This window comes from Podarcis raffonei, chromosome 3 (assembly GCF_027172205.1).
Source record: "Podarcis raffonei isolate rPodRaf1 chromosome 3, rPodRaf1.pri, whole genome shotgun sequence".
In the NCBI taxonomy this organism is placed as follows: Eukaryota; Metazoa; Chordata; class Lepidosauria; order Squamata; family Lacertidae; genus Podarcis; species Podarcis raffonei.
In genome coordinates, this window is record NC_070604.1 from 84445696 (window position 1) to 84470199 (window position 24504).

A 24504-nucleotide genomic window follows, 5' to 3' on the forward strand; every position below is an offset into this window, starting at 1 on the left:
AGTCTGACAATGAACTGGAAGAACCACTGTTCACCATTGGTCGTTTTTCTCCTAAGAAGGAGGAGATGAGTCCAGAAGACTTGCGTCTGGTTCGCAGGTCTGAAAGGGCGACCAAAGGCAAACCTCCTAAGAGATTTGCTGATGAGTTTGCTAAGATGGCAACTGCTGTTCTTAGTAGCTCAGAGAAGGTGTGGGAACCTTCAAGCTTCAAAGAGGTCCAGGAGTTAACCTCTAAAGATGCTGAGCCTTGGCTTAATGCCATGAAGGCTGAAGTTGATTCCTTAAACAGGAACCAGACTTGGGAACTGGTACCGGTAGTCCCAGGAATGAGACTGGTTGGCAGCAAATGGGTCTTCAAGGCCAAGACAGACCAGAATGGCAAGGTTGTCAGACACAAAGCCAGATTGGTTGCCAGAGGTTTTTCACAGGTACCAGGGCAGGATTACCACGAGACCTACTCACCCACGGTCAAATATGAGAGCATTCGGCTGATGCTCAAGATCGCTGCGGAGGAGAAAATGCATGTTTCCCATCATGACATTAATACAGCTTTTTTGTACGGGATTTTGGGGGAGGAGCTGTACATGCTTCCACCTGACGGGATGCAGATACAGAAGGGAATGGTCTGTAAACTGCGGAAATCCTTGTATGGTCTCAAGCAGAGTGCCAGGTGTTGGAACACAAAACTCACTGAGACGTTGCTTTCTCTAGGTTTTCACCAGGGCAAAGCTGATCCGTGTGTGTTTGTCAAGGAGGAGGGGCAAAACAAACTGTATTGTTTATGTTTTGTTGATGATCTTCTGATGTTTTGGAAGAATCAGGCTTTTTACCAAAGCACCCTAGCTCAGCTGAAGGAGCACTTTGACATGAAGGATCTTGGTGAGGTATCCAACTATCTTTCTCTGCAGGTGGAGAGGGACCAAGCAGGTAGTTTTCTGGTACACCAAACACAGAAAATTACTGATGTATTAACCAGGTTGAATTTGGTTGATGCAAACCCAGCAGACACACCGATGGTGACAGGTTACCAGGTAGACAGTACTGCTGAAGCGTTTTCTGACACAACGCTGTACAGATGCATTCTAGGCAAGTTGAATTTCATTGCTAGATGTTCAAGACCTGACATTGCTGTAAGCACTAACCTGCTTAGCAGACATGCTAACAATCCTACTGTTCAGGATTGGAAAGCTCTGAAGCGCATAGCCCGGTATTTGAAAGGGACTATGCACTACAGGCTGAGGTTCACCAGTCAGAAGACTGGAGGTCTTGAAATCTTTGCAGATGCAAGTTTTGGAAGTGACACCACGGATGGTACAAGCACTTCTGGAGTATGCTACATGTACAACCACTGCCTGTTTGACTGGTTGTGCAAAAAGCAGACGACAGTTAGCCTAAGTTCCTGTGAAGCAGAACTCAATGCTCTGTCATTTTCACTCATGGATTGTGAATGGTTGATGCAACTGTTTAAGGACATTGGGGTTTCTGTGAAATGTCCTATACAAGTGTATCAAGACAATAGATCTTGTTTGGCTTTGCTGAACTCGGAGAGTTGCAAGCAAAGAACCAAGTACTTGCAGATTAAGCTACATCGTGCAAGAGAGTGTATTCAGAAAGGACTCATTCAGGTGTCCTACATGCCAGGAAATGAAATTCCTGCTGATCTGTTGTCTAAGGTTGTTAACAGAGAACAACTGAAGGTTTACGCACAAAGGTTGCAATTGGGTTGAACCACAGGTACTACAGGTTACACGGAAAGGGGGAGGATGTTAGGATATTTCCGTTCCACCTTAAAAGGGAGCAGGATGTTTGTATAACAGCCTGCGTAAGTTCCTGTCTCACAGGATGTTTATGTTGTAAGTTCGTTTCGTTTTTGGCTGTTTTGCCTGAGCAGTCGGAGCAGACGGTCATGCTTTTCTTTGTTCTGACCAACGCCTAATAAACTGTAAATATGCATGTTCTGCTCTCATGCTGTGCAACTTCTGTTGTGTGAATTCTGCTGTCAGAGTGTGCACTAAGTCTGAGGCTTCGTGTCGCTACAATTGCTAGATACTGCGTGACTACGGGAGGTCGATGGATCGTCCGGCACCGAGCTTGGGGGCTCAGATGGATTTTATCTCCCTGGCAGTATCCCAACAGATTATCACTAATCCTAACCATGTTTGCCCTGAAACAACTCTTAGTTATTTTAGTGGGACATGGGTAACCATGCCTAGAACTGTGTCTAGTTATTGAAAAACAACCCAGGTATGAAGAGAAAACTCCTATCATGATAGTTTTTTAAAAGGATTGGTGCTCAGCCCTTCTGCTGGCTCCAGTATCCCCCAAGTGAAACACAGGGCTGGAGCAGGGGAACCTAATCCTCTGGTATCATAAACTCAGTACATAACTCAGCTGACCTTTGGATGCATAGTCCTTTTTTTCTTCAGCCTCTGTGGTTATTGCAAACATGTCTCCATAAGCTCGGGCAAGCCTCCAAAGAAAGCCAGTATGATTTCTATACTGCAGATAAACAGAATTTGATACATTAGATTGCCTTCACCACATATTTCTTTTGCCATAATTAAAATGCCTATTATGCTAGCCCTCGCTTGTTATTCTGCACGTATTAAAGCTTATTGTATTCTCATTCATTCTATTCCGCCACTGATTTCTTTTGTTGGTCTTTCCAGATACTTCTGAGGAACAACAAATAGGGCTTTGAAAGAAACAGCCACCGCAAATCAATAATTTTTTCCAGTTACCCTCCAACAAAATGGAGAGTTGTTGCTAGTTTGTTGTGCAGAATCCAGGCACCTTCTGCTGAAGTAGAGATTATGTTGCAGGAATGTCACATTTGTTTAGTGTTCTAGCCACAACATTTTGTGGCTGAGAAAATCTAATTCTTCTATCAGAGCAAGGACTGAGTTGTAATAATTTCCTGTGGCACCTTCTGCGGTACCTCCTTTAATTTTAACATAAAAAAGGTAAAGGTAAAGGGACCCCTGACTGTTAGGTCCAGTCGTGGCCGACTCTGGGGTTGCGGCGCTCATCTCACTTTATTGGCTGAGGGAGCCGGCGTACAGTTTCCGGGCCATGTGGCCAGCAGGACTAAGCCGCTTCTGTCAAACCAGAACAGCGTATGGAAACGCCGTTTACCTTCCCGCCAGAGCGGTCCCTATTTATCTACTTGCACTTTGATGTGCTTTCAAACTGCTAGGTTGGCAGGAGCAGGGACCGAGCAACGGGAGCTCACCCCGTTGCGGGGATTCGAACCGCTGACCTTCTGATCGGCAAGTCCTAGGCTCTGTGGTTTAACCCACAGCGCCACCCGCGTCCCAATTTTAACATTACATAAACATTAAAGAGAATGACATATAGCACACTGAATTATAGCTTTTAGTATGAAATGTTTACGTGGCGTGGACCCTTTATACCTTTTCCTCATTTTCAAGCAGCAGTTTGAAGCTCTCCCTTTTCTCATTGTCTGAACCATAATGCAACCTGTCCGCATTCTGTAGAAGATTAAATAATTCTATGTTCTCTTCAGGTGCCAGAGGAGATGTGGGAGAACTGATCCATCCTTTTTCTTCCTCAGACTCTCCTTCAGTGTCAGTATGAGCTGTAATGTAGCTAAAACACAAAGGGTTTTGTGGGTGGGAATAGCTTAACTTCTCCTAAAGGCGACAAAAGCCAGCACTCTTAGCAACTTTAACAATTTTACCAGTTATGCCATCTTAAGAAAGTTGCTCAGTTAATGGAAATTAGAGAAAGAGAGAGAGAGAGGAGAAGCCATACTTTGTAATATCAATTGTGCTTTTGCAGAATACAGGCAACTCCCCATTTACACAGGGGTTGGGTTCTGAGGCACTGCATGTTTAAGTGAAATCTGCTAAAATGTATTCTTCTGCTAAAGTGTACACTTCTACTGTATAAAAAGGTAAAGGGACCCCTGACCATTAGGTCCAGTCGTGGCCGACTCTGGGGTTGCGGTGCTCATCTCACTTTATTGGCTTCTGGGTCATGTGGCCAGCATGACTAAGCCGCTTCTGGCGAACCAGAGCAGCGCACAGAAACGCCATTTACCTTCCCGCCGGAGTGGTACCTATTTATCTACTTACACTTTGATGTGCTTTCGAACTGCTAGGTTGGCAGGAGCAGGGACCAAGTAACGGGAGCTCACCCCGTTGCGGGGATTCGAACCGCCGACCTTCTGATCGGCAAGTCCTAGGCTCTGTGGTTTAACCCACAGTGCCCCCGTATCCCGTTTCTACTGTATACCACTATTAAAAACCACTTTTTCATTGTTACCTTCTATGCACCCCCTGGGTTTTTAAAGCAGCATTTTCCCGATGCCAAAACAGCATACTACTTCGGACACTGACCGAATTCAGTGAAACTTAAGTCTGAATGCAGTGAAATGTTAACGATAAGCATTTTTCAAAGCATACTACCCACTCCTTTTGTTTCTGGTGCAATATTTATGCTTTAAATTAGAGAGCAGAAGAGATTTCACTTGTTGAAAGCTACCAACTGAAAGTGCTTTAAGACCCTGAGCAATAGCAAAGATAAAAATTTACTATGTGGGATTACAGGTTCCTTCATGATACCATCTACTTTGCTGCTAGCAGCATTTTGGCACCACATCAAATACCCTTCCAGGGTTATAGGCATAGCGATCAATGTTGCTCACCAAGACCTTGAGATGAGGAAAGTTATCTCTTTCCTGCCAACGAAAACAGTTCCAGGCTTAAAAAACAAAAACATTCTGTCAAGGCCTTGTTCTCACAAGGTTGAAAAGTTTGTAATGGATATTACAAGATTTGCTGTACAAATAAAAATTAACGCATCAAGACGTTTTCATATGATGCATCGAGTACTTATTCTTGGAGTTCTTATTAAGTTTGCAACAATTTTGAGTGGGCTCCCCCCCCCCGCATGCCATAAGTACCACTTTTTAGCTTCTGCAAATGCTAGACAAAATCAAGTCAAGACAGGGAGTGGGAAAGTGAGGAGACAGTGTAATTCATAGTTTATCTTCCCAGCTTAGATTACAAACAAAGGAAGGTCATATATGTCAAGAGGACACTTCTAGGCAAACCAAAACCTCTGCACCTTGAATTTGGCGTGGTTTTCATCTATGCAGGTATGGCAGGGTCTCAATGCTCTCCACACTTCTGGGGATCCCAAGAGAGCCACAAGGAAGGGAAAGGGTTTTGTGGGGGGGGCGGGGGCGGTAGGGGAATGTAGCCACTGTATGAAGTTAGCTGGGAGTTCTCCATTTCCTTCTCCCTCTGCCTGTGAATTCTAGTCAGTGCTCTGAAGAATTAGTGCATAGAACACCAACAGACTGAAATATATATTTAAAAACTAACCAAGCAACTTGAGCAAGGAAAACATTTTACAATCAGCATTTCAGTTGCCTGCTTTTCTGTAATTTATACATAAAACATTAAAGGTTGTCACCTGTATGGATCATTCCAATATTTGTTTGGTGTAATGCAAGTTAAAAACTGACACCACCAGCCACTCATCCATGTATTGTGTACGGTACAAAAAAATGCTCCCACAAAGATAAAAGCGGTGACCTTCATATGATTGCCCTCTAGTGGCCAATTCTCAGACCGGTCCTATTGAAACATGATGTATTGGAGGAGAACGCCAAGAGTGCAAGAAGTTTTGTAAGGAGGACTATTAGAAATATTGCAAGAAAGACTATGAGGAGAATTATTCGTTAATGACAATTAAGAGTAATAGAGAATATAAGAAATGCAGAATAAGTGATAAAGAACGGAAAATCATCAGAGGTGTTGATGGAAGTCTAAAACATTGCATAAGATAAGAAATTACGTTATATGACTTTTGGAAATGATATGTTACAAAACTAATAAAAGTGTGTGTGTGTATATATACACACACACACATTTTTATTAGTTTTGTATATATATATTTTGTGTGTGTGTGTGTGTGTATATATATATATATATATATATATATATATATATATATAAAATTTATCATCTGAGGCCCCTCAAAAAAGGTCCAGAGGGCGGCAATACTAGGATGGGCCTTTTCTGCAGTGGCTCCCTGTTTGTGGAATGCTCTCCCCAGGGAGACTCACCTGCCACCTTCATTACATATCTTTAGGTGCCAAACAAAAGCTTTTCTCTATATTTAGGCCTTTGGCTGATTAAATTGTGATTTGATTTAATCTATTTTCTGATTTAATTAAAATTGCCTTTTAAATTGTGTGTGAGGATATTGTTCGGTTTGTTATTATGTTATGTATTTTTATACTGAAAACTACCCTGTGACCATCAGGTGAATGAATGAATGAACAAAAAAATGAGCAAGCAAGCAAGCAAACAGTAAATTGAATCCACTTACTCTGAAGCAAATCCAGCAAAGAGAGGGCAGAATAAGGAGTCTTGGCAAATGTGTTTCTAGAGCTGTCACAAGCCACTCTCGGTGCTCAAATATTAGCACTTATTTGATAAATAATTGCACAGAAACAACAATATAATGTATCTAGGCAAATACTACATTATTAGCTTGGTTATGATACAATTATAAGCATGCACAGAAACTTTGTTATCTAAGTTGAGGCTGTCTTTTTTGTGTTCCATTGAAATTAAGAGCTACTTCACAATCTCTTCTCCCAGAGGTTATTATTAAGTGGGTCTGCTTTGTTATGATTTTTTGGGGTTTGTTTTGCTATGTTTCATTACCTTTTCCCTTCTTACTAAAGTTGTACTGATCAATGGAAACTGCCTTGGTTTTACAAGGTGGGAAGGCACAGCTTATGCCTTCTATTAAATACATAATACATAGTACATAGTATATCAACATGCACCTACAACACCAGATATGACAGTCTGGTGGATATTTTTCTGAGTGGAATTTCTGGCACAAGCACACTGCTGTAGATTTAAATTTTATAGTGAATTGGAATTAACTAAACCATTTCCAGGCAACGTCAGCACTGGAAAGTGATACAGGAGCGATCCAGTATTAGATATTATCGGCAGAAGTGCCGACACAAAAGCAGAAGGGATAATGTTTCACCAAAGGAATTGTATTTTCCATTGTTAACAGCTCTTAAGATGGGAGGAGACCAAGAAGTGCAAGTTCTACTCAGCTGCAATGCTAAAGGTTTCTGGAGTTGAAGCAAACCAAGGAGCGCAACTAGTGCGTAATATTTGAAAACAATCATACAAAAGCCAAACTGAGGGCGAGTTTGCAAGAGCAAAGGCAATACATCCCTTTGCCATAGGCTTTCCTAAAATATACTGATATTTGAAAGGTTTTGGGCTACTTCATGCAATGCAAACTGGCTGGATTTCTTGGTTGCTCTGAGTTGCCTTGGGCAAGATAAAGCAACTAACAAATGTAATAAATAATAATAGTACTAATAAAATGTTGAGAATGCAGCTTACCTGCCACTGATTTCCAATATTGCTTCCCCCCTGCCTTGGGGTGGGCAGCTAGCTCAGGTTTAAAACCAAACACTTCCCACCACAGCTTCACCTGAAACAACTAAGCCTCAGACTCGTACCCCACTCCCATTTTCCTTCAGCAATGCCACAGAGATCAGAAACATTTGTTTCTGTTTCCAATGGCAAATTGTCATTATAACTGAACCAGGAGCTGCTGTTTGGATAACTACAGGTAAAGCTAACAAGCCATGATCTAGAGAGTGGATTTGCAAATTACTTACACTCAAAATAGTGAGATATATATATATATATATATATATATATATATATATATAGAGGTTGGGATAGACCTGAAATAATTCATAAATACCTACCCGCCTTCACTTTCTGCTTCTTCAGAACTGTTGGTATCTGACACACCTTTGCCAATCTCAGTCTTCCTCTTCTTTGTTCCTCTGTGCAAAGGGCTGCTCCTGCGAGAATCTGTTCTCCCCTGGAGTTCATCCCGGACAAGTTCTTCCAACTTTGGAATTGCTTCTCTCAGAAATGTTACTTCTCTCTTAAGTTCTTCCACAGTTGCTATTAAACCATTCATTTTTTCCAGTACCTGAAGCTGCCTTCCTTGCAATAGCATCACAGTTCCTTGTTCATTATGAGCTTCATGTGGAAAATTTACCAAGTCAAAACTGCCCTCTGAATTCAAAAAGGTAGGCAAGTACATGGCTTTACTGCATTTCTGTGTCTTTCGATACCAAATGAGGCCCAAGGTTATTCCAGCAGCCCCTGCCATTAGGCCAAATAATATTTTTTTGCTTTCAAAATAAGGCATGATTTTTCTCTTCTGAAATGATATAAAAGCCATAAGAAAACTGGGTTTACAACGTTGCATGCGAAACTCCTTGCTACTGCAATGTAGGCTATAGAGATATGACAGCTTCACTTACAAACCAATTATACAGGGATTATTGGTTAAGAGGCATTTAGGTCACAACCCGGAACATGCTTGCATAGAAATAAATGTGGGACAGCTTCATATGACAATTGCATAATAGGGCTGTTTGCATTCTAAGCAAATTTTTTGTTTGTATTGTTCGAAACCAATCCGGGTTTTGAAGAACAATCCATTTGAACTTTGCCCTTATTGTTGCATGGTACTACCAAGCAAAAACTCAGTGTATCTTTAGTATTTGTTTTGCATCATCCTCATCAGTTTCATCATCACTCCCGATCTACTCCCAAACTAGCAATTATTCTAGTTCCTTATTAAAGACATGTGCCATTCTGGTTGGCTTTCAGAGTTCAGCTAACAAATGGACGAGAAAATCAATAGTATAATTGGTGACCACCAGGCAACATGATTAAGTGCACTTAATTTTGCACAGAAGTGTGGCTAGCCTTTCTATTGTCTTTTAATACCTGCATTCTCTGCCCTGAGCCTTTGGGATGCAGTCTGCTACAAAACTAATATATAATTGAAAAGTCAGAGGGAACCCAAGGCTCAGCATGCTTGAGAAAAACACGACAACTGAACAGTCCCGTCTTCTACATGCCAATTTTGTTGGAAATCGATGAGATCTACTTCCAATAAACTCTGGTTTTTATTTGGGAGAGTCACAGAGGCAGCTGGCATTGGAGAAACTGGGCAACTGTGAAGGCTGACCTCTGTAACTAGATAGCAGTTGCGCGGTTTCAGCAAACTCTGGAAGTAAATGATTGTCGATGAGGAGTGAAATGATAACAGCTAATGGGGATACTTGCACGCACAGCACCCATTTAAACCATACACAAATCCTGAGAACTGTAGTTTCTAAAGGGTGCTGGGGACTGTAGCTCTGGGCTAGGAAAACTAAAGTTCCCAGAATTTGGGGGCGGCGGCGTCAGGGCCAGATTTAGGTTTGATGAGGCCCTAAGCTACTGAAGGTAATGGGGCCCTTTATATGTCCAGCTGTCCTTTGTCAACAACAAATTGTCCCTGTTTTTTGTGTTGAATATATGCTATATGGCAAGTTATAGACCTAATAGGTATCTAAAGCCATTTGCACATAACAAAATATGCATTTTATCAAACTAATTGTTGAACTGAAATACAATTAAGAAGAAGTATATTAATAGTGGAAATTTTTTAGTGGGGCCCCAAGAGAGTGGGGCCCTAAGCTATAGCTTGTTTAGCTTATACGTAAATCTGGCACGGGGGGGAAGGGTGCGGGAGGGAGATGTGCTTTCAAACCCAGGGGGGTGCATGCCGCCTTCTTGCCAACAAACAGCCCTCGCGAGGAAGTAGGAACTGACCTGGGCAGTCGCTTCGCCTCCCTTGAGCAAGCAGCCGGCAAACAGGCAGGACCTGAACCGAGCCCCAGAGGAAGCTGGGGAGAATGACCCTCAGGTGTCCCACACACCCAGTTCCTCCTTGGAGCGCCGCGGGCACCTGCGCAGGGGTTTGCAGCGTCAGCTCTTCTTCCGCGCCAAGGCAGCCCCCCTGCGAGGCTGCTTCAGCTGATTCCAAGTTGCTGCCTCAACCTCCTTCGCTCCGCCGGCTACCCGAGCCGTCACAGAAAAGAGGCGGCGTCCGCAGCTCAATGGGCGGCCCCAGATGCCGAGACCCGGATATTGGTGGGCGGGCGCCCTACCTGCTTGCCTGCTTCCCCGCGTCGGGGGCGGCGCGCTGTGCGCAAGCTTTTCTCTGCCGCCCAGCTGGAGGGCGGGAGAAACGGCAGACATGGTGGTCACAAGCAGCCTATCCTTCCGGTTCTTGAAGGATTCCCCTCACTGTTAGTCCCAGGAAAGCAGCGGCTCGCCAGATGTTCCCTAGACTACAACTCCCATCATCCATGACCATTGGCCGTGCTGGCTGCGGCTGATGGGAGTTAGAGTCCAAATATTGGAGAAACTTGTCCGCACCAGAGAATGTATTGGATCCAGTCCCCGCAGATGCAGCCGCTGTTTTGTGTTGGTTTTTTTGTCAGTGTCCTGGGTTAAGCATTTCCCCTCTTTTTGCTGCTGGGAGATGCCTTGAGAAAACTGTTCAGGGTGAGTTGCCAGCGAGATCATTCTTTTGCGCTCTTCTGGGCCAAAACAAACAAGATGAATTTTAACAGGGAGAAATGTCAAGTATTGCACTTGGGCAAAAAAAAAGGAGAGGCACAAATACAAGATGGGTGACACCTGGCTTGAGAGCAGTACATGTGAAAAGGATCTAGGAGTCTTGGTTGACCACAAACTTGACATGAGCCAACAGTGTGACGCGGCAGCTAAAAAAGCCAATGCAATTCTGGGCTGCATCAATAAGAGTATAGCATCTAGATCAAGGGAAGTAATAGTGCCACTGTATTCTGCTCTGGTCAGACCTCACCTGGAGTACTGTGTCCAGTTCTGGGCACCACAGTTCAAGAAGGACACTGACAAACTGGAACGTGTCTGGAGGAGGGCAACCAAAATGGTCAAAGGCCTGGAAACGATGCCTTATGAGGAACGGCTAAGGGAGCTGGGCATGTTTAGCCTGGAGAAGAAGAGGTTAAGGGGTGATATGATAGCCATGTTCAAATATATAAAAGGATGTCACGTAGAGGAGGGAGAAAGGTTGTTTTCTGCTGCTCCAGAGAAGCGGACACGGAGCAATGGATCCAAACTACAAGAAAGAAGATTCCACCTAAACATTAGGAAGAACTTCTTGACAGTAAGAGCTGTTTGACAGTGGAATTTGCTGCCAAGGAGTGTGGTGGAGTCTCCTTCTTTGGAGGTCTTTAAGCAGAGGCTTGACAACCATATGTTAGGAGTGCTCTGATGGTGTTTCCTGCTTGGCAGGAGGTTGGACTCGATGGCCCTTGTGGTCTCTTCCAACTCTATGATTCTATGATTCTGCGTCTGGTTCAGGAGGTCTGATCCTGTGCGGGTCTGTTGTTGTTGTTTAGTCGTTTAGTCGTGTCCGACTCTTCGTGATCCCATGGACCAGAGCACGCCAGGCACTCCTGTCTTCCACTGCCTCCTGCAGTTTGGTCAGACTCATGTTTGTAGCTTCGAGAACACTGTCCAACCATCTCGTCCTCTGTCGTCCCCTTCTCCTTGTGCCCTCCATCTTTCCCAGCATCAGGGTCTTTTCCAGGGAGTCTTCTCTTCTCATGAGGTGGCCAAAGTATTGGAGCCTCAGCTTCAGGATCTGTCCTTCCAGTGAGCACTCAGGGCTGATTTCCTTAAGAATGGATACGTTTGATCTTCTTGCAGTCCCACACAGTTCAATGAGGTGAACTCCCAGGTAACCTGTGCCCACTTACCTGAGAGTAAGCCCCGTTGAACTTTGAGGGACTTCCTTCCCAGTACACGGGATCGTGTGGTTTAACTTTAGTGTTATTTCAACCACCTTGGTCATATCAACCAAAGAAAAGGAAAATAATATAAACTGATAAAATCTTGAAGAACAGTGTGCACCAAAGTATGCCTTTATATTAAAATATGTCAAAATACCAATAATAACATAATATGTATGCAAAGGTTTAAAAAGAATAAAAGAAAATCTATATCAAAATACAAGTGGTTAAGCAAACTTAATACATTTTAAAGCGTCCAGGTAACTTTCTAAATTAAATCATCCAATTAAATAATTGCATTTACCATATTAGCCTCGATAAAATTTCGCCTCAGCTTTTGGGCTTCCACTGCAAATCTTCTAACTCTGTCACAAATTTGTCACACTTGGACAACAAATATGTAATTTTTGCTGGATCATCATCAGGTATCTTACTTAACAATTTCACGATAAACTTTGCTCTTAGTTCAGAATACAATGAGCAGTCTAGTAAATAATGATAAAGATCTACTTTATGTACTTGGGCACCACATATACATAAGGCGCTGTTAACTTATCACATGGATTCTCAAATCTATGTGATAAGTTAAGAAAACGCAACTGAGGAGGATTGTGCAGTATGTCTCTGAGGCACTGGCTGCATTTTATTTCTAATCATTTCTGAAGCCACTCGGTTTATAGTTATCATGCACTCGCTCCTTGGAAAATGACCTTTTGTCTCATCCTTGAAGCTATCCCAAAGTTATTCTCAAGAGAACTAGAACATTTCTTACAGTGCCCTACCATCCTTCAGCCAGGCAAGAAAGAGGCATTATTACTGTTGAAGGACACATTCCAGCCAGGCAAAAGCCCTAAAAGAGAGTGGAGAGCAGGACTGGTGGGGGAGTTTAGCCTTGGAGAGACCTAGGAGATCAGGGTTCAAGTTCAGGCATAGGCAAACTCCGGCCCTCCAGATGTTCGGGACTACAATTCCCATCATCCCTGACCACTGGTCCTGTTTGCTAGGGTATAATGGGAATTGTAGTCCCAAACATCTGAAGGGCCGGAGTTTGCCTATGCCTGGTTCAAACCTTTACTCAGCCATGAAGCTCACTGGGTGGACTTAGGCCCATCAAGCTCATTCAGTCTAACACACCTCACAGGGTTGTTGTGATGATGAAATGGGGACAGGGAGAAGCATGTAGTCCACATTCAGTGACCTCATTACAAAGGAGACTGAACTCAGGTAAACACTGCAATGCACTCTTGAAACATCTCACCAGTGGCTATCTTCTGCAGCCTATTGTTCCTCTCTTGTATTGCAAAGAGAGCTACTTCTGGCACTGGATTTAAGAAAGCACAATGACAATACCAGCGCCAATCCTGAAGGTTCATTGGATATGTAATTTCAGCATGTGGAAAAGTCCCCAAAATGTGGTGACTTTTTTCTGCAAAAATGGACAGAACTTGGAGCACACTTGCCTTTTTCACTCCCAGTCTTATAGGGCATTTGATTTTCCTGCTATTCCTCAACAAAGTTTTTGATTTATCAGTCCCAGAATGCTATCTCCTGAATGGCTGCTTCACTCCCATGCCAAATAGAAGGGTGTGTGGTTTCATCAGGACTATGGGATGGGAAGAAGAGTTAGCCCGCACTTTGTGCGATGGAGTCTGACTCCTGAAGCCCCTTATAGCTGCTCTGAAATTTTTTAGAAAGAATTCTACAATACCTAACTATGTCTAATGTAAGGTGTAGTTTGGTCAAAGGTAAAACTAGGAGCTGCTAGTAATTAGCAGTTTGGAATTGTTATGCTTTTGTTACATCCTAAATAGCAATAGATGCTCTAAGGCTATTAGGATATTTTTGATGCAAATATAGTGGGTGTTGTTGTCGTCACAATAATAGTAGTATTCTCTCTGATATCTGTCTGTCTGTCTGTCTATACACACACACACATTCAGATCTTGCTGAATTAATTATGCTATTCACAATATACACACTTAGAAAAACTTGTAGGATGTGTTAGTGTCATTTATTACCAGACAGGTATCAGTTACAAAATGTTTTGGGAAGAAGTGTAATAAACCATGAAGAGGGTTTCTTTCTTGAAATATATCATGGTTGCTTTTGCTTATTTGTAGTCTGTTAACTAGGGCAGAAGGTTTTCTTTAAAGACGTTTTGAGTAGACCTTCACTAAAGATCCCATTTGTACAGATCAGAGTATTTTGTTGTGTCCACACAGGGGCACCCTTGCTGCAGCTTTTAATAGTGTTATGTTTTCATTCTGAATATAGTGTGCTTCACGGTGTCCTCTTTTACTCCGCTCTTCATTTAGATATTCCTAATGGATAGTACTGAGAACACTCTTTTCAAATGTGCCCATTACTCTCAGATAGGACTTGTGCCTTTGCACAAATCACTGTTGGCAATATACAAATTTAAATTGCTTTATGTAGCTAATGTTTAGATTCCAGACCTGCCAATGGCACTTAGAGGGGTTTCAAATTGACACTTGCTTTACCAGGGTTTAATTGTTCTGCTATAGTTTAATGTTCATTTCTTATTTCTTGTGTACTTAAGTGGAATTGGAGAGAACTTTAGGGGAGGAGATGGGGAGGGGACCCCAAGGGAGTCATAAAAAGATTTGGAGTAGTTGTCATATGGAATTTCAAAACCATGTGAGGCTAGATCTTTTGCTGTTTGCATACCATGTGCCTATATTGTTTTTTGTTTTGTTCTACAATTTGGGTTAAAAAAAAATCTGCCCACATATGACAGCATTAGGAGTAAAAGTTACAGTGGTGCCAATTTCTAATGACTTCCCGAAGGAATCCTGGGAACTCACAGAACTATAATCCCCAGTACCCTTAACAAACTACAGTTCCCAGGATTCTCTGGGGGAAGCCATGTTCTTGAAATGTGCAGTGTGTATTTTACCTCTGTGTGACCATCAGGAGATGGCCTGATTTCCCTGCCTTTTGTTTCCTGCTTAAATACTTTTAGCTTTCCATTCAGAAGAGCTGCACCCCTTTCCAACTAAAACCATCATGGTGGCACCCTTTGTGTGTACCTTATTACCATAAGGTAGAGGATCATTGCCAAGGAAATGTCACCACTTGGCTTTAGAATAATTAAGTCACACTATATCCTATTGGCAATAGTTTGCTAATGCCAATATTCAGAGCTGTCTAATTAAGGAAAGATGCTGTCTAATTAAGGAAAGATGAGGAAAGGGCAGGAATGAGCAATAAACTAAAATTACAAAGCACAGACATCCTGTGGCATTTGGCTAGGGAGAATGAAATAAAAGTTTGCCTTTGTCCTATTGGCTTTCAGGAGAACTTTTATGCTTATTTACGTAATATGAAACATAATTTGTAGTTACCATATATGTGGTGGTTTGGTTCAGATTGTGGCATCTTGCGGTATGCATAGGCTATGACTGTGTCCCACTTGCCTCTTTTGAAAAACAACATTCAACCCGCCAAACTACAGTAACTTTTTGACACATCAGTAGAGACAGAGGAGCACTAACAACATATTACACTGCTTGCTTCAATGGCTTTTAGAGTAATTTGTGAAACAAGAAGTTGCCTTATAATGATGGCTATTGGTCCATCAGGCTCAGTACTGTCTAAACTGACTGGCAGTGTTTATTACAGGTATTTCTACCCCAGGCTTAAAATATTTCAGGGTGCCTTAAGGCACAAATATTTTTTGTAAAGCAACAAAATTCTTAAGAGAGCAAGGTAAGGCTCATCAGCAAGAATGAATAGTAAATTTCCAGGAAAGACCTGAGATTTTTTTGTTTTGTTTTAGCATTCTTTGCCCATTCCTGACATGACAAGGTAGGCACTAGGCAGGCCTCTCTGGCAAGAGGGTTCCACAATCAGGGTGCCGCCATCCCAAAAGCAGTTTGTTTGCTAGCCACCCATTACACCTCAGGCAGTGGGGATAAGCATCTGGTTTTGATTCCATGTAATACTGGTGGTAGCCATCTAGAGACCTTGAGAAGCACTTCCCTACTGAGATCTTGGTACCATTTGGAAGTGGAACCCAAGATTCGCTGAAATGGCTGCTCAGTCTAATGTGACTTGCCATCCTCTGGCTGAGGAAGTCCTCATAAGTAAGTTACGGGGGAATGGGGGGTTCAAACACACCATCTGTCATGGAGCGCATCTCATGTGTATCAACCTCTGAGAAAGAGATACTGGGTTGTAGCCAACTCTGATTTTCCATTTGAGGGTGTGCAACTGAGCTTTCCCTTCCTCTCATCTACCCTGCAGTAGCACCCCCTCACACACAATTTTCCTCTTGAGGAAGCCAAGATTTTGTACCGCCAAACAGAACAAGTTAAAAAGTTAGACTCTAACTACCAGTTTTATCAGCCAAAGAGACTGGCACCTCTAGAGAGCATTACCAGCACAGGTAGAACTAGAAAACAGACTTATAAATGATGATTTTAAGCTGGTTTCACAGCCGTCTTTGGCATGAGTGCCAAATCCATCTCTGCAGTTTCACTGGGTGGAGCTGGTTTCTTGACCAGCAACTTCATATCCCATGAAAACATGGTGTGTAGGCAGTCAGAAGGAGACTCCTTGCCTTCCTAACCATAAAGACTTATACGCCCAGAAAATGCCACTTTACGTCTCCTAGAATCATCTATGTGGGATAATTAGTACTATATCAGAATGGCACTTATATTAGAATGGCATTTATATTGACCGGAATGTAAACCAGCCAGAACTTAAACTAAATTTACTGTTGTAGATTAATTGAGTTTAAAATGTTAAATACATTCTTACATGAACCTTGATAATTCAAACCCTTGATTATCATAGGGTGCTTCCAGATTTATTTATTTATTTATTTATTTATTTTAAAAAATACACTTCTCAGATCTTTGCTGGAAAGGTTAAATCTGGATTAAATGGATGCAAAAATATGGGCTTGCCTTTTAATGATGATGGCATCGTTTGGACACTGCAAAAATTGCACTCCAGTGGCTCAGTAAATAGCTGCCTGGAATCCCCCTGAATTCAATGCATTTTTAGACAAAAGTTGGATATCTGACAGATCATTCATACCCATTTAAACATTTATTTATGTATGTGGATTTCTCTTTTGCCTGCAACATTCTTAAAAGCCTCAGGTTGGATAACAAATCAACTCTGAAAATATAGCATGCATCAAGAGATAATAAATCCACAAAAATGTCAATACAGTTATAAATCAATAGCCCAAACTGGTATATGTACCTTTTGCCTGCTCTAATAGTCAACTCTCTAACCTGAAAAGTGTTTGTTTTTGTAATTTACAGATGCTGCTGAAGGCTATACAATCTGCCCTTGTTTCACATGCCTTGCAACATGTTTCTTTCAAGCAAGTACTTGCTTTCCTTACTCTCTCACTTGTTTTTGCAGTGTGCAGCCAGCATGTTATTCCTTTCCTGCCAAATATGGACTCAAATCTGGAACTCTAGATACAAATCTTGGTTTTCTTAGAGCCCTGCAGGAAGCTCGGATTCTGGGCTCTGAGACGGTTGCAGATGAGTCTTCTGGGAATCCCTCAACTCTTGCTTTTATTTTGTTTAAAAATCAGTGAAAAGGAAATGTGTGTTGGACTCACCGCTTCCCATATGAAATGTTTTGTGCACATCTTTAAGCTTTCTTTCTTTCTTTCTTTTTAAAAATGGAGACCAGGATATACTTGATCCGACAGTGTCCCCTCAAGAAGCTTTCCTTTCGCTGACATTTGACCAAGTCCTTCCTGCTTTCCAGATGCTGAGAGATAAAGAAGACGAGAAGGTAGGCCTGCTGTAGTATTCCCCCCGCCTTGCCCACATATAAACATGGAAAGCAGAAAATCTGGTCCACAGATTTTCATGCTGAATAAAAGGGAAAAATCCAAAATATACACATCAGACAATAACAAAACAAGCAGGAACCAAATGGAATTTTGCAAAGGCCAAGGTGTCAAAGTATGTGCTTTAATTAAACTTATAGGCCTTGACAATGCTTTATTTCCAAAAGGAGTCAGTTTTTATGCATCCAGTCACTTTAAGCTGTGCAATATTCATATTTGCAATAGGAAGATGTGCACCTCACAGCTGTGTAGCAACCTGACACATCTGCAGGATTTTGAAAAGTATATGGGAAGTCTCCCTGCCACTCTGCTGTTTCCTCCCAGGCTTTTTCCAGTTTGCACCGTCTTACTTTAATACCCCTCCCCTGCACTTAGTTTCCTGAGTCTCTCTCCCATGTCGTCTCTGAAATCAGCTTCCATCCTGTTGGAAAACAGAAGCCATGGTCAAGCTGAGGTATACACATTAAAGACAGCCATTGAGCATGTGCAGATGACAGCCTCAATGAATTGTTGTTTGAGGAGCAAATCAGGTGAAGACATACCCATCCTCCTTCTGGTGTGTATAGGGATGTCAGAAAAAGACTTGAAGCAGTGGGAAACAACCTTTTTGCATTCAAACCACTAAAATGGTATTGTGACAGCATCCCTGGTTCTGCATATTAGCAGGAATTTCTCACTTCCTGCAATTCCGTAGCCTCCTCCAGGTGTAAGGAGAAACCCTTGTTTGTGGTCTCAATTCCTTCCTTTGAACTTGAATCACCTGAGGTCATGCAACTCGGGTGATCAACAGGTGGGCAACCCTGTCCACCTGTCAGAAGTGTTCCACAAAGGTGGAGAAGTTCTGGATCCAACCCACCATCCAAATCCAGTTCTCCACCCTTGCCCTAAAGGAGCAAGAATGCAGCTGGGGAGAACTCCTGGACTCTGTGCTCCCTGTGGAATCATAGGTGTTCAGTGGCCAGGAGTGCACTTTACCAACTATGGCGGCTTCACAACTGCAGCCTTGTCTAGATAAGTCAGATCTTAGCTGCCCAATGTCTGCTAAATATTCTTCCCAGGGCTTCCTCTTTTTTGGCCTTCAGGAGGTTCTAGAGACCTTTTTATTGCAGCTGACATGTGGATGATTTAGGGTGCTGTGTTTTCATTTCCCTCCACCTGCTGCTTCTATTTTAATCTAGCTGTTTTACCTGTTGCTGATAGTTTTATTTGCTGCTATTATTTTAATATTTTAATATTTTGTTTTTGTTATTTTACTATGTTAAAAATCTTACTACTTTATTGCGATTTTTTTGCCTGCTTTATTTATTTTTGTAAACTACCTTGGAAAGTTAATTTTTCTGAAAGGTGTTTTGAAAATCTGTTAAATAAGAAAATGCATGAAATTTAAATCCTATAAATGTCTACTCACAATCTCAATGGGACTTGCTCCAAGATACAGGATTGCAGTCTTCTTCACCACATTTCCATACTGTGCTTAAGGCAACACACAACACTATGGGGGGAAAATAAATAAAGCTACATTCTTCTACCCACACACATTAAACAAGTCTCCGACCTTGTTTACATACAAGGTGTGATTTGTATCTGTAGTGCATTATGCCAACCACATTTTAATTTTGCTATAATGCTTCAGATAATAGTTCTGTGTACATGTTTGCAATCTGATCCTAGAGTTTTTGAAATGTTCGTACCAATTTGCTAACAAGTATTACATTCAATATGTGTGGCTGCGTTGAGATCACAACTATTTTCATTATACGCTACATCTAGATTTACATCACAGCTATGCATTAAACACAGAATTCCTGGTCATTGAGTTCTGATGAAGTGTTCATGCCACAGAGTAGTGGGTCGCTCACCCCCACATATTAGAAGTAGGAAAAAAAACCCTGCAATTTCTTTTATATTGACAGATGAACCCATCTGCATTTTGTTAACATTTTGTTTTCATTTCTAATTTTGCCAAAACTAACTTTTCTGCAGACTTTGACTCCCTTTACTTCTGTCTAGAACTTCAGTGCATGAGTTTTAAGATGAATGTCTCAAATGTTCAAAACATTGGAAATGTGCCTGAAATGACACCTGTGTTGTGGATTTCTTTCTTTTCTTAATGTCTCTTCAATGCAGAATGAGTGGTGTGTAGATCCCTTACCTCTGGGTAAGTGGGGGAAAGCAGAGAATAACTTACCGGAAACAATAAGATTTTCTGCAGGGAAAGACATGGGTATTGCTCCAGTATGCTATGTAGAATAGTTGTTTATGAATGGCAGGGGGAATAGATGTAATCTGAATTTTATGAGTTGAGGTTGGGGGCTTCCCTCCACTTTTGGCAATGTTGGGCTTGCATTAATGTGTCACTGACAAGCAAAATGTTATTTAAAATTCAGTAATCACAGCCTTCCCTAACCGAATACTCTCCATATGTTGTAGGACTACAACCTCCATCATCCCTGCCCATTGGCTGGGAGGAAATTGGATTGAAGGAGTTTGAGTAATCATTCGTTAACCATATCTACAAAGAACAGAACAGAAAGTCAATGTGTTGCCCTCCAGGTGTGGCTGAACTGTATGGGGTGTTAGGGGAGGAGTGGGGGACATGTCATGCTCCTTCTGGGGTAGTATGTCCACCTTTGGTCTGCCCTCAGCTCTCATCTGTGGCTCCTAGAAGCTGTCAACATGAGACAGAGGCCACACCCCAGGAATGGCTTTGACTGGCTAGCTAAGCCAGGTGAGGATAGCCAATGGTAGTTCAATCAGCAGTCAGATCTTCCATGAATTGCCGTTTGCTCCTATTCAAAGGTAAAACATGTGTTCCCTGGGGAAAGTGTTGCAGGGGGACCATGGCTCTGTCACGTGCCTGGAAAGCTTAGACCTGTACCTAGAAAGCACAGAGCAAAGGTTAGTGTGGTGGGCCCTCAGTAAATGCTGGCACCCAAGCCCAAATGAGGAGCTACTGTCCTTCCTTCAACTCCTCACTCACCATCACATATGATTCATTATCTGTTTCTTCCCATTGGGATGCACTGTTTCTTTGTTTCTTCTAACGTCAGGCCTCGGGGCAGCTCCTACTATTAAGCAGACTGAGGTTCCCACCTCAGGTGGCAGATCTCAGGCTACCATCAAAGGCCAGCAAATTATCAGTTATTGAGTTTATTATATGTTTTACCACCACTGAGAAAGCTCCCTTGAACCTTCTGCCTGGGGCATTAAAATGTGTAGGGTCATCTCTGTCCAGCCCTCCATTTTTTGACCTCTACCATTCCTGAGTAGTAGAAAAAATGTGCACAAAGGATAATTTTTGGAGGAGATACAATTAAATAAATCTGTAATGTTGTGTTGAAAGCTGTAAATCAGCCAAAGCACGAGGTTTAAAAGTACAGCTTTATAGGCAACCCACAGTCCAGTCAGCCTAAACTTGTTTGGGCAATTTAATTACAAGCGAGGTATTTTTAAGAGAGTAGGTAATTTTAAAGTCAGTTTAGATAATTCTTCATTACGAGCCACTTGCCTCATAAATGAAATCTATGTAAACTAAATTGTTAAAAGGGTCTTCAACTTCATAAACTTTACGACTAAGATTTTCCAGGAAAATAGATCTTGTGTCTATAATAGACCTTATGGAGACAATCTTCCAGGAAGATTCCAAGGATTTAAAAGCAACAGCTTTTTAGTTTGGAATAAATTCTGTCCCCCTCAAGAGAGGCTTGTGGCTGAAATGTGCAGTGTGTTTTCCATCAGTTGAGCAAACAAGATGAGAAACGATCTTCCTTTGCTCATGTAGAAATATTGAGAATAGATGCTCCTGTGTAAAGATATTATATGTGATATTTTGTTTGGGTCCTCCGTGCCCCCAAATGTTATTTATTCTTTCTGTAATGGAATGGGCCTTCCTCTGGATTGCCACAAGCCAGATTGAAGCAGGCTGTGGCACAAGCAGGAGGGCCCCATCAAAGGATCTTTGCATACAGACTGGCTTATATGTAAGAAGGCATTCCTTCAAGTATCCAGTCCTAGGTTGTTTAGGATTCTGTACATCTAGAAAAGAATCTTAAATTTGGCTCAGTAGCAAATTGCTAACTGGTGCAGTTTTACTATTTTTATTGTTTATTTCATAAGATATACACCCCACATGATTGTAAAAAAAAGCCTCAAAGCGGTTTACAAAAAGATAAGACAATAAAGCCCAGAAAAATTCGCAACCATTGTCCCTGGCCATTGGCCACACTGCCTGGGGCTGATGGGAACTGGAGTTCAGCAGCATCTGGAGAGCCCCCGGTTTCTTATCCCCAGTTGCTGTTAAGCAAGCTTGAAGAACATGCTCTAAACATGAAGAATTTGTCACCATTTAAACATGATCTCATTTTATGAGAATGATGAGTGGAATAGTAAATCAATCAGCTTCAGTTTAAAATGTTTTTTTCTTTTTGTATGTTTGCTGGGCTTCGTTTTTTCATATATATATTTTTGCACTGAAACTTAATTTGCTGACTTTCCAAACAATTGATAAACCTGTCAAGGGTATATATATATAGAGAGAGAGTAGTTTCATTATTGCATCCCTTTATTTGCACATGTGTTGAGTTTGCCCTGCTGTTATGACTTGCACAGGCAGTAGATAATCACAGGGTTAGCTTTTCAGAAACTAAAATAGTTCTGGGTGGTGCTTGTAAATGTTCAGTGTGCACACATATCAAAACCCAAGAAGCCACACTTCATCACAGATTTCGTATGTGGATATATAGTGATACTTAGGATTCTACAGAGAGGAGGAAAAATATCCCGAACTACCCTGGGTTTTTGTGTTTGTTTGTTCAATTTGAGAGTGTGTAATTATTCCCTGTTTAGACATCATGAAACAAAGGATGCCATGAAATGTCCTTGAGAATTTGTTTCTGAATTCTGCTTGTAATATTCTTGATAATTATGGTGCTAGATAAGGAATGGGGGACTGGTGGCCGTCCAGATGTTGTTGAACCACAATTCCCAGCCACCCCAACCAGCATAGCCAATGCATAGGGATGCATGGCAGCTGTAGTTCAACATCTGGAGGGCCATAGCTGCCTCATCCCTCTACTAGCTGGTAACAAAACAACAAGTTGCAATGAGGGTGAGTTTTATGGTAGATGTAGAACAGTCTTGCTCACATTTCAGTATGGTGACATTTTGGGTTGTTTTCTTTTATTTAAAGCTGTCCATTTTATATATAACAACATGTATGCTGGTTTTTCTGTGCAATTTGTTGTCATTGAGGAACCCAATTTGTCTTTGTCTAATAATTTAAAAATGCAAATTGGGTCATTAGTGTCAGACTTCAAAACCACACCTAGAATAAGGAACTCACAGCTGCCCTACATAGCCAATGAAGACTCTACCCAGGTACTAGGGTGAACCTGCCCACCTTGGCTAGCTGTTGATTCATGTGAAAGGTCTATCTTCTCCCTCTCAGCTTTCTGGTGTTACTTTGCGATTGTTTTGACTTCTTTCCCTTTCCTCCTCCCTATTAATTTTAATTAAAAATAAAGCAATTGGGTCTCTCACTTTCTATACTCAAACAGCTGCAAGGAGGCTGTTTTGAACCTGAAATGCATTTGCCTGTGATGTCCTTAGTGCAAGACAGAAATCAGAACGACACATTTTTTAAATACCGGTATATATTTCAGGAAATGTAGTTTTTACATTTAAGTTATGGACACCAGGTGTGCATACATAAAACCCACCACCCACAACCCTGGTTTAAGTGTCACTAGTGAAAATGGCTTAAAGCCTCTATTTGCTTTTAACGCTAAAGAAGCAGCCCGGCAGTATGGCTATCACACTGTCCAGTGCATGCTTTTCTTTTCTTTGGCCAGCAGGTAAGTCTTGGCACTATGTGTGCTTAATATGTCCAAACAACCAGCAGGACTATTGGCTAGCTGCCCAATACACTGGAATATTTGTCTTCCTGTTTCTAGTCTAATCTTCAGCACCCCTGGTCTTATCTGTTCCATTTTTTCTGGTACATGCACTTAATTTGTCTGCCTTTGGCATAATCCATTGAGGCCTGGTGTGGTGTCCTGGCTTTTTGCCCAATGTGAATTTTATCTGATTTAGGTTTATCTTTCAACCTTGGAATGGGTCCTGATCTAGGCAGACATGGTCCCTGACTGTACGATTGTAGTCTTACTCCACTTTTAATTTAGTTCTTGCAAGCAGCAAATGAAGTGATAAGCCTACGTTGGGACTGTACCACATCATACTTCAGTTGCAGTTCAAATGATGGAATGCTCTTCTGAAAAAATAATAATAAATCCCTGCACACAGATAGATAGATGTTGGGAAGAATAATTTTAGCCTGGCCTTTCCCCTGTCATGCCAATTTTCTATTAATTGAAATATTAATTGGGGTATTGGGGTGTGAGGTGTAAACCTCAATTGTAGGCAGAAGTGGTATAGCTCAGCCACAGAGTAACCATCATATGCTGCCCACTAAAAGTAGGACTTTGTCAAATGGATGTTGACAGTATGCTTGGTTCTCTCACTATAGCAAGTTGATCATGAGAGAGGTCCTTCCACCTTTAGCCCTTTCTGCCTCAGATGCACTGAAAAGACCAGAGAAGCACATATTCTGGAAATAGTCGATGTACAAAGGAAAAGGATCTGCAAATCATAGATATGTTAAAGAAGCAAGAGATCAGAATGCAGTCATATAAGCTAAGACTTACCAGTGGCCACTAGCCATGATGGCTATGTTCTGCCTCCATTGTTGGAGGCATTATGCTGGGCACCACAAGTGGGGAGTGTGCTGTTTCACTTAGGTCCTGCTTGCGCGCCTCCCATAGGCAGCTGGTTGGCCACTGTGAGAACAGGATGCTGAACTATGTGGGCCATCAGCCTGATCCATCAAGGCTCTTCTTTGGCTCTAGGAAGCCCTTTTAGTCCTCAGACTTCATGTAAACATCTTTAAAAT

General features: G+C 41.9%; 1 protein-coding gene across 1 annotated transcript in view; it reads right to left on the reverse strand.

The window, feature by feature from the left end:
- The window catches only part of RMDN2 (regulator of microtubule dynamics 2), a 32271-nt gene extending 22312 nt beyond the window's left edge, over positions 1-9959 (reverse strand). Inside the window, exons 1-4 of the mRNA XM_053382820.1 lie at positions 9702-9959; positions 7787-8253; positions 3414-3609; positions 2397-2499 (exon numbers count right to left, since the gene is read on the reverse strand). Of these exons, the coding sequence (XP_053238795.1) occupies positions 2397-2499; positions 3414-3609; positions 7787-8241 (754 nt within the window). The 5' untranslated portion in view covers positions 8242-8253; positions 9702-9959. The remainder of the gene's footprint in view (positions 1-2396; positions 2500-3413; positions 3610-7786; positions 8254-9701) is intronic.
- Positions 9960-24504: the final 14545 nt, after the last annotated feature.